Source organism: Sinocyclocheilus rhinocerous, unplaced genomic scaffold, assembly GCF_001515625.1.
Source record: "Sinocyclocheilus rhinocerous isolate Xijiao unplaced genomic scaffold, SAMN03320098_v1.1 scaffold933, whole genome shotgun sequence".
NCBI lineage: Eukaryota > Metazoa > Chordata > Actinopteri > Cypriniformes > Cyprinidae > Sinocyclocheilus > Sinocyclocheilus rhinocerous.
In genome coordinates this window covers 172,838-183,781 of record NW_015654506.1, presented here as the reverse complement: position 1 = coordinate 183,781, position 10,944 = coordinate 172,838, and the positions used below count along the sequence as shown (strand labels likewise).

General features: G+C 38.5%; 1 protein-coding gene across 3 annotated transcripts in view; it reads right to left on the bottom strand.

Moving 5' to 3' along the window:
• cpne4a (copine IVa) overlaps positions 1 to 10,944 on the bottom strand; it is a 67,681-nt gene that overhangs the window by 49,215 nt on the left and 7,522 nt on the right. For all 3 annotated transcript variants that reach the window (XR_001637310.1, XM_016524090.1, XM_016524089.1), the window contains exon 2: positions 4,491 to 4,680. Coding sequence is in view for 2 of the 3 variants with exons in the window: in XM_016524090.1 (XP_016379576.1) it covers positions 4,491 to 4,661 (171 nt within the window). In the remaining variant the exon portion in view is untranslated. The remainder of the gene's footprint in view (positions 1 to 4,490; positions 4,681 to 10,944) is intronic.

Sequence of the window (10,944 nt, the reverse complement as noted above, 5' to 3'; positions counted from 1 at the left end):
CAGTATTTCTCACAGCGAGTGTCATGGCGGACGCCCAAATCTACTAAAATTTAAAAATAATACTGTTTTTGTGTCACGGAATGTAGTTTTAAGAGTTTTTTAGGCGAGAATGTACTTGTTTAGACTTCAAATATACGGTTTGTTAATAAAGATAACGTCTATTTGAACATTTGCTTCGACGTTTTCGGAGACGTGAGCTCCAGTATGACAAAGATATGGCTTTCCTCAGTGGACGTTCAAACTAATGTTTTATTGTGAATATGAGATTGAGCTGAAGAATGAATGCTGTATCAGATGCAGGTAATCACACTCGCTCAGTCCATCTCTCTCTCACAATACTCTACATCAGGGATAGGCAATGTCGGTCCTGGAGTGCCGATGTCCTGCAGAGTTTAGTTCCAACCCTGAAAAAAAACCTCACCTGCCTGTAGCCCTAGTAATTCTGAAGACCTTGATTAGCTTGTTCAGGTGTGTTTGATTAGAGTTGGAACTAAACTCTGCAGGTCATCGGCACTCCAGGACCGACGTTGCCTATCCCTGCTCTACATAATACAGTGAGCTTTTAATTAAGTAATACAATAAGCTTTTAATGAAGCAGCTCAACTTTCCTTCATTACTAGTTCTAAAGTGACGTTTTCGTATTAGTAACAGAGGCTTGAACTCAGCTGATTTGAATCCGTGGCGGAAGGAAGTAGTTCCGCACAAAAGGGTTTTTAAAGACACTCCGTTGTTGTTTTTCTTATATATTTACACTCGTGCCGTCGAACTGTTGTATAAACGCAATAATCACTCTCGTACTCGAGTGATACCGGCTTTATATCAGCAGCTGTGATTGCCTGCGGCCTCATGCCTCTGGCCTAATCACAGCCATGCTAATATAGAGCCGTTATCACTCTCGTACTCAAGTGATATTGCTCATATATATATATTAAATATTATATATTAATATAATTTTAAAAAAATTGGACTAGGTGTGCAGTGTAGGTCCCTTTAAAAAAAATACTAATGAAAAATACAAAACTGCTACAAATTCAGTCACGCACCCAAAACAAATGAGCTGCTGTCTGTGTGTGAGTAAATAAGACCAGCTGCAATAATTAAAAAAAAAACACGAAAACACGTACAGACACACAGACTGTACAGCAGATGGCTTTTTAAAATGGAGTATGGTTGATCAGACCATCACTTGTCTCCAGTCCATTCTAACTCGCTGTCTGACAGCTGAACTAATCTAACTACATTAGGGAAATCTCTCTCTCAGGCAAAGTCATTTCAGGAACATGGATTTTAATGGACAGAAGATAAAAAAAATATATTGCAATAAGTGAAGTCAGGGAGCAAGAACATCTACCTGTGAATGATCACTTCTAGGCATTTCATACCATAAATGTTTTAAAAGTTGCATTTTTAATGGAGAAAGATGAAAACATTAAAATGAGAAGTCAGAAAGAGACTGATCACTGAAAAACAGATAAGGCCATTTACCGGATTTAAAGCACACACATTAGACCAAGTTACACAGAAAACCTCTTTGAATGGAGTTGCCATGAACAAATCGTACTTTCAGTACATTTTCAAGGGCACAACATGGAAACGACTTGAGTGCATTAGAGGACCTTCACCCCAGAGACTGAGGGCCCATCATGAATTACTGTACACAGTCTGGAGTGCCTTCTTTGTGATTCAGAGCATGGTGGATTTGTGACCATCTCTCTCTGCTTGATGGTGCTCGAGCTCTGAGCAGCTGCAGTGCTGCAGTGGGCTAATAGCAGGCAGGGTCAGCAGCAGGTCTTTACTCTCTGTGACTGCCGCAGTTTAAAAGCTTGTTCAGGCACACAAGTGCTGCTTCCTGTACTTACACTCATTCAAGAGCCGCCAGCTAAACAAACAAACACTAATCTTGATCAAGGGTCAACAGACAGCCACTGCTGATTCTGAGATTTCAAAATGCAACACAATTGACAGACAGCACATTTTTTTAGAGTAAACCCATTTGCTTTTAAAGTACACTAATGTTCAGTTTTGTGGTTGGTAACAACTACATTTCTTATGCTGATAATAGTTGTGCTGCTTAAAATTTTTGTTGGAAATCATAACACATTATTTTTTTCCAGGATTCTTTGATGAACAGAACATTCAAAAGAGCAACATTTATTTGAAATATAAATCATTTGTAGCATTATAAATGTCTTCTCTGTCGCTTTTGATCAATTTAAAGGGGTCATATGATGCGATTTTAAGTTTTCCTTTCTCTTTTTGTCGGAAGGAGGGACTTTGTAGAAAACAAAACGTTTGAGAGAGGCGGGGCATATAGGACCTACAATAATGTACAGTATTTGAAAAATAATGTGTTTTTTGAACATTAAAGCATGTCAACATATTCTGTTACACCAAATACACAAAATAATGATCTTTAAAAAAGCATCATATGACCCCTTTAAGGCATCCTTGCTGAATAAAAGTAGCCTATTAGTTTCTTTATTGATCACAAATGTTTGGATGTTAGTATGAATTTTATATACTGTATAAAATCTGTTTCTGAACTTTCTCTACCTAAACCCAGTTTTCTGCTCTCACAGCTCCAGATGAATGAGGGGTATTCTTGGTAGTGAAATACAGACCAAATTTAATTAACACTGTCATACTTCAGCTAAAGATTTGATAATGGCTCCCAGTGTACAGTTGGAAAGTGAGAGATGAGCTATCAAACGGAGAGAGAAACTATCACAGTGGGATAATCCACTCAAATTAGATTTAGCCAAAACCCACGGCTATGAAATTTAAGTCATTTGGGCACTCAATACAATAGCATGCATAAGTGACATTTTCAGATAAATGAGTCTGACCCGTAATAGCACTGAATACTGGAGGAAACGGGTTAAGAGGTGTGAAGAGAAATGCAATCACGACTGCAGTAAATCACATTGCTTGTGTTTGTTAAGCTACAAATGTAAATTTGCTTCAGGCAACATCAGAGAAACTAAATATCATGATATTTCTCTCTTAATAGACATTAGCTTATAGCTCATAAACAAGGAGTTTTTACTCTTTGAAAATGTCTTTGGTTTATTAGCTTTATTTTACAACATTAAACACAATTTCACAAGCAATCCCATTTAAAATCTCTAATGTACGAGTCTCGGGGCATTTGGATTTGGAAAAACTATAAAAAGCATGATGCAACAAGCTCAGCTATAGCGGCCCTTAAAGAGCAAACAGTGCAGTCAAACAGAAGATGTTCTTCAAATGTTCTTCATGGCGGGATTTCCAGGAGGAATGAAGAGGTCCTTTGAGAACAGGTACGAAATGTCGCAAAATGAAGATTTTATAGTGTGGTTTCCTTCCGAGACACTCGCACACACTCAAAGAGCAGAATCACCATAAGTGAACATGTGAATGTTTAATGAGATTGAGTGGTGAGAACAGATTCCTGCTGGTGAGCTGGCAAAGCCTTCATAACCTGACAGGGAGATTTCTCAGCAAACATATGTCGCCTGCTTCTCTCGCTCATTCACACACATGCATGCTCTCACACATTCACCTACAAATATATATAATTCTCCTGAAAGCTCAGGCAGGTTGTCAAAGATCAAGCATACACAGGAGCACCGCAGTAAATAACCTATTAGAATAACACACAAAATATGAACTGTGGATTTGTGTCATGCCTGAGGTATTTGTGTAGGTTTTAAAATCAATTACACTATACAGAGGCACTATGTTTTCACCTACACACTGAAATTGCCTGTTGGCTGAACAGTTGCTCGGTTGAACAGTATTTATGCAAGAATTTTTCCACTGATTTTTGTAAACGTATAGTTGCGTAAACTGCTTCCAGGGTTATTATAGACAACTAAAAAACTAAAAACATAAAAAAATTACATTACTTGAAAAAAGTTAAAGTTTTAATACTTAGTTTAACTTGATGTACTAAAACAACTAAAGCTGAAAAGTGCCCTGGTGCATCTATTTAAAACAAAAACTAATAAGACAAAAACAAACAACAAAGTTACTAAAACCTCAATTCAAATTAAAAACAGAAAAACAAACACTTTAAAACAGAAAACACAAATTAAAAACATCAAAATATTAATAAAAACGTCAATAGTATCTCATATCTCACTTCTCAACTGAAATAAAATACTTATATTTTACAAATACAAACATGATATTCTTACATTACTGTATATTCACTAACAATTTGAAATGTTCAGTAGTCTCTTAATTTTGGTAGGGACATTTCTATACATCCATATCCAAACCTACACTCATGTGAGATGGTATGGTGTGAAAATGAGTGGAAAATTGGAAGAAAACAGCAAAGAAATGTGTGGAAAAATGCAATGAAAAATGCATTGATATGGCCTCCCAAAAGAATTAGAAGATTATTATTATAATAATAGAAAAATTATTTCATTCAGTCACATCACTAGAAATTTAATGCATCCAACTGGAACCACAAATCTTAAATACATAAAACTCAAACCCACCTCCAACCACTGACCATGGGACTGCATTTTGATGACCACGCAGGGATCCGGCTTGGAGAGGGTATCCCTGTCTGAGATGCCTTTGCAGGCGACCCGCAGCTCTACTTTGGTCAGGCAGGGGCTGTTGAACAGGCCCAGAGAATTGGCTGCAGACTCGTAGATGTCGCTCATGTTTCAGGAAATAACTGCGCTAAAAGGGGGAAAAAATTTGATTTTTTTAATTTGATTTTTCTTTTAGCTCTCAAAGTAATGTTATTTATTACAAATAATTTAACAGTTTTAAATCTATCACAGATAGAATACAAAGATGTGTCCGACAAGCAGAGAAATCGACCAACTTGTTTGCAAAATGGATTGCTGTGGACTGTAAACCAGTGATATACAATACGGAAATAAAACAAACAATACTGTATACACTGACTTTTAAAACCACTTTTTGTAATGTCTATGCAAAGATGCATTTAAAGTTGATTGACAGTCTAAATGCTTTTGTATTTGTATCACAAAATAAATAGCACCAAGCAAGTCAGATCATTTCTTTACTTCTTTTCTGTTTAAAGAATGCAAATAAGTCTGTTTTATATAAATGAAAATGATGTATCTGCATATTTCAAAATGTGTAATTTGCTACATAACGGCCCTTAATTTTTCACTGGAATGTATTATGCCTTTGCGTTTATACTAAGACATATGGGAATATACAGTGGGTACGGAAAGTATTCAGACCCCCTTAAATTTTTCACTCTTTGTTATATTACAGCCATTTGCTAAAATCATTTAAGTTAATTTTTTTTCCTCATTAATGTACACACAGCACCCCATATTGACAGAAGCTATCGGGGGAGAAGAGCCTTGGTGAGAGAGGTAAAGAAGAACCCAAAGATCACTGTGGCTGAGCTCCAGAGATGCAGTCGGGAGATGGGAGAAAGTTGTAGAAAGTCAACCATCACTGCAGCCCTCCACCAGTCGGGGCTTTATGGCAGAGTGGCCCGACGGAAGCCTCTCCTCAGTGCAAGACACATGAAAGCCCGCATGGAGTTTGCTAAAAAACACCTGAAGGACTCCGAGATGGTGAGAAATAAGATTCTCTGGTCTGATGAGACCAAGATAGAACTTTTTGGCCTTAATTCTAAGCGGTATGTGTGGAGAAAACCAGGCACCTGTCCAATACAGTCCCAACAGTGAAGCATGGTGGTGGCAGCATCATGCTGTGGGGGTGTTTTTCAGCTGCAGGGACAGGACGACTGGTTGCAATCGAGGGAAAGATGAATGCGGCCAAGTACAGGGATATCCTGGACGAAAACCTTCTCCAGAGTGCTCAGGACCTCAGACTGGAACTAAGGTTTACCTTCCAACAAGACAATGACCCTAAGCACACAGCTAAAATAATGAAGGAGTGGCTTCACAACAACTCTGTTACTGTTCTTGAATGGCCCAGCCAGATCCCTGACTTAAACCCAATTGAGCATCTCTGGAGAGACCTAAAAATGGCTTTCCACCAACGTTTACCATCCAACCTGACAGAACTGGAGTGGATCTGCAAGAGGGAATGGCAGAGGATCCCCAAATCCAGGTGTGAATAACTTGTTGCATCTTTCCCAAAAAGACTCATGGCTGTATTAGATCAAATGGGTGCTTCTACTAAATACTGAGCATTTTTCAGTTTTTCTTTTTTAATAAATTTGCAAAAATGTCAACAATTCTGTGTTTTTCTGTCAATATGGGGTGCTGTGTGTACATTAATGAGGAAAAAAAATTAACTTAAATGATTTTAGCAAATGGCTGCAATATAACAAAGAGTGAAAAATTTAAGGGGGTCTGAATACTTTCCGTACCCACTGTAGAGACAGTAATGTCTGCTGATGTGTGGGAAAATTTCTAATCAGAATCCCCACCATCCCAATCAGTTACAATATAGAGCGAATCAGCTGAGCTAACTGAAATTACACAGTGTATGCAGAGAGAGAGGGAAAAGAAGAGAGAAATCTGAGCTGATGAATGGCTATTGAATGATGGATGGATGTCTTAATATAGAGAAAGAAAATCCCAGAATGTGCCATAGTAGTAGTGATGCTTGCCTTAGCAAATAAAAACTCTAATGGTAGAAAACACATCCTTAAATTGCAATGTTGTGCTAGTTACTGTCATGTCATAGTTACTGTATGAAATTTTGGCTGCAACCCACAGTAATCCGGCCAGAAGCAGACCATGAGCGGTAGATCTGACCTCTGAGAACTGCTCTGTGAAATAGAACAACTCAATGAAAGGATTATTCTCAGCCAATGCAGTCATCCATCACTCCCACTGTATCACACTGACAGCTGAGTCGCTGGCAGCCTCATACATTATAGGTCAGCAGCGATAATACAGAGGTGAGCGGTTCTCTCCCTCTGTGTATGTGTGCAAACTTCTCAACATCGACGGCAAACTACGTCATCAGTCTTTCATCCTCTGGATGCTATTTTGGAGTGTTTTCTCAGCCAGTTTCCCCTCTATTTCTGTCTGTTAATGACTCTCACTGAGCCTCTTTATATAGACACACACAATGTCTGCAGCAGAAATAAAATTTTCAAGAAATCTTCAGTGCTAAATTACACCCATTCATAACACTTGAACTGATTAAAGCCCTTCTAACTGGTAAATAATGCTAAATATGGTATGCGGTTAGGGTTAGGCTTTCTTTTTAGCTTGTTTTTAGTCTTTCATCAAAATATAGCACTTAGCTATAGCATCAGTGCACAAGCTCTGCACATATTGAGGCCTGGTGCTCATGCAGGTGAAGTGAGTTTGAATCTCAATTTTCTCAATCCCCCACCTTCGCCCCATCTAGCTACTTTGAATAAAAATGGCATAAAAAGGCCAAAAACAATAATAACTTTATTTGCTTTTGGAAAGTCTTGCCTCTTCTGCAAGACCAAGGTTGTGCAGGTGTTGAAAAATACTAAGTTGAATATAACACATAAAAAACATGCCCAGATCACATTTTTCTCCCAAAACCAAAAAGAAAAAGTAAGAAATGCTATTTTGCATAATGAAAATGGTGTTCGATCCATTAGGATTTTTTTTTTTTTTTTTGCAGTTCTCATTAATTCTCATTTTCAAAATGCATCCACATATTTACTTTTCTGTATTTTCATTATTCTCTATGGACATTCTCATTAGATTCTCATTATTTTTGGTTTTGAGGTGAAATATGACTACATTTTCTGTGTTTCACCCATTAACACCCATTAAACTACACTATGCCAGGCTAAATACTGTTTCATTTGTAAATACTGCACCACACAGCAGGGAACTTAATCTCAAATGGCTATGTATCATGCATACAGTAAATATGAAAGGAACACCAAGACTAACTCAAAGTCTAAAACAGGTATTATCTAAGCTAGACACGTGAGAAAGATGTACATACTTGGTATCCCTAACGGCTGCTGGGACATGCTGGGAATACAGGTAGTGCTGAAACCCTCTCTCTGTACTCAGTGAAGTGTCAGTCTCAAGAGAACAGCCACACAGTGGAGCTGATGGGGCGGCGGGTAAGCAGCGCTCCTGTGACAGACTCCACCGGTACATGCAGTCTCCTCCACTGCTGGTGAGACTGAATGAGAATTTGAGGAATTCCCTGCGACAACAGCTGTAATCATAAAGCGGGATGCTGTCCACTGATCTGACAATGTTCGTCTAATAGCCCTCTGCTTTCTACAACATTTCTATACTCTAATCAGAATGCCCACCATCCCAATCAGTGACGATATAGAGCGAATCAGCTGAGCTAACTGAAATTACACAGTGTATGCAGAGAGAGAGGGAAAAGAAGAGAGAAATCTGAGCTGATGAATGGCTATTGAATGATGGATGGATGTCTTAATATAGAGAAAGAAAATCCCAGAATGTGCCATAGTAGTAGTGATGCTTGCCTTAGCAAATAAAAACTCTAATGGTAGAAAACACATCCTTAAATTGCAATGTTGTGCTAGTTACTGTCATGTCATAGTTACTGTATGAAATTTTGGCTGCAACCCACAGTAATCCGGCCAGAAGCAGACCATGAGCGGTAGATCTGACCTCTGAGAACTGCTCTGTGAAATAGAACAACTCAATGAAAGGATTATTCTCAGCCAATGCAGTCATCCATCACTCCCACTGTATCACACTGACAGCTGAGTCGCTGGCAGCCTCATACATTATAGGTCAGCAGCGATAATACAGAGGTGAGCGGTTCTCTCCCTCTGTGTATGTGTGCAAACTTCTCAACATCGACGGCAAACTACGTCATCAGTCTTTCATCCTCTGGATGCTATTTTGGAGTGTTTTCTCAGCCAGTTTCCCCTCTATTTCTGTCTGTTAATGACTCTCACTGAGCCTCTTTATATAGACACACACAATGTCTGCAGCAGAAATAAAATTTTCAAGAAATCTTCAGTGCTAAATTACACCCATTCATAACACTTGAACTGATTAAAGCCCTTCTAACTGGTAAATAATGCTAAATATGGTATGCGGTTAGGGTTAGGCTTTCTTTTTAGCTTGTTTTTAGTCTTTCATCAAAATATAGCACTTAGCTATAGCATCAGTGCACAAGCTCTGCACATATTGAGGCCTGGTGCTCATGCAGGTGAAGTGAGTTTGAATCTCAATTTTCTCAATCCCCCACCTTCGCCCCATCTAGCTACTTTGAATAAAAATGGCATAAAAAGGCCAAAAACAATAATAACTTTATTTGCTTTTGGAAAGTCTTGCCTCTTCTGCAAGACCAAGGTTGTGCAGGTGTTGAAAAATACTAAGTTGAATATAACACATAAAAAACATGCCCAGATCACATTTTTCTCCCAAAACCAAAAAGAAAAAGTAAGAAATGCTATTTTGCATAATGAAAATGGTGTTCGATCCATTAGGATTTTTTTTTTTTTTTTGCAGTTCTCATTAATTCTCATTTTCAAAATGCATCCACATATTTACTTTTCTGTATTTTCATTATTCTCTATGGACATTCTCATTAGATTCTCATTATTTTTGGTTTTGAGGTGAAATATGACTACATTTTCTGTGTTTCACCCATTAACACCCATTAAACTACACTATGCCAGGCTAAATACTGTTTCATTTGTAAATACTGCACCACACAGCAGGGAACTTAATCTCAAATGGCTATGTATCATGCATACAGTAAATATGAAAGGAACACCAAGACTAACTCAAAGTCTAAAACAGGTATTATCTAAGCTAGACACGTGAGAAAGATGTACATACTTGGTATCCCTAACGGCTGCTGGGACATGCTGGGAATACAGGTAGTGCTGAAACCCTCTCTCTGTACTCAGTGAAGTGTCAGTCTCAAGAGAACAGCCACACAGTGGAGCTGATGGGGCGGCGGGTAAGCAGCGCTCCTGTGACAGACTCCACCGGTACATGCAGTCTCCTCCACTGCTGGTGAGACTGAATGAGAATTTGAGGAATTCCCTGCGACAACAGCTGTAATCATAAAGCGGGATGCTGTCCACTGATCTGACAATGTTCGTCTAATAGCCCTCTGCTTTCTACAACATTTCTATACAGTATCCTGCTTGTTAAAGCAACAGAAGTCTAAATGTTTCATGCATCAATAGCTTTTTGGAGGGTGGAAGCAGGACTGAGAAACCAGGCGGATTATTGAACATCGCTTTTTTGGAAACTACAAAGAAATCCCCCAATTTTTGCCACACAATCCCCTCTGGCTCAGATTTATTCATTTGCTTTGGCAGAATTATGGGACTGTGATCACCTCTATCATGGCTCAGATCCCCCTATTTGGCCACATAAAACCCACCAACAGATAAAAAGCTCAGTGTTTAGATATTCAGGTATTTGTATGGTGAAGAATAAATTAATGCCTTGGAAAATTCTCATAATAACATTACTTAAACTAAGAGATCAAAATTAACCAGTACTCAAAAGGGATAGTTCATAAAGTTAAGATTCTGCAATTATTTACACACCCTCGTGTCATTCCAAACCTGTAAGCTGTTATTTTTTTCAAGGAATAGTCACCCAAAAATGAAAATTTTCTGAAAATGTACTGACCCTCAGGCCATCCAAGATGTAGATGAGTTTGTTTCTTGATCAGAACAGATTTGGAGAAATTTAGCATTACATCAGCATGTTCACCAGTGGATCCTCTGCAGTGAATGGGTGCCGTCAGAATGAAAGTCCAAACAGCTGATAAAAACATCACAATAATCCACACCACTCCAGTCCATCAATTAACATCTTGTAAAGTGAAAAGCTGTGTGTTGTGGCTAAAATACAAGTCCTCCTTCCATAATATTGTTTTCTGGATTATTGTGGTGTTTTTATCAGCTGTTTGGACTCTCATTCTAACGGCACCCATTCACTGCAGAGCATCCACTGGTGAGCAAGTGAAGCAATGCTACATTTCTGATGAAGAAACAAACTCATCTATATCTTGGATGGCCTG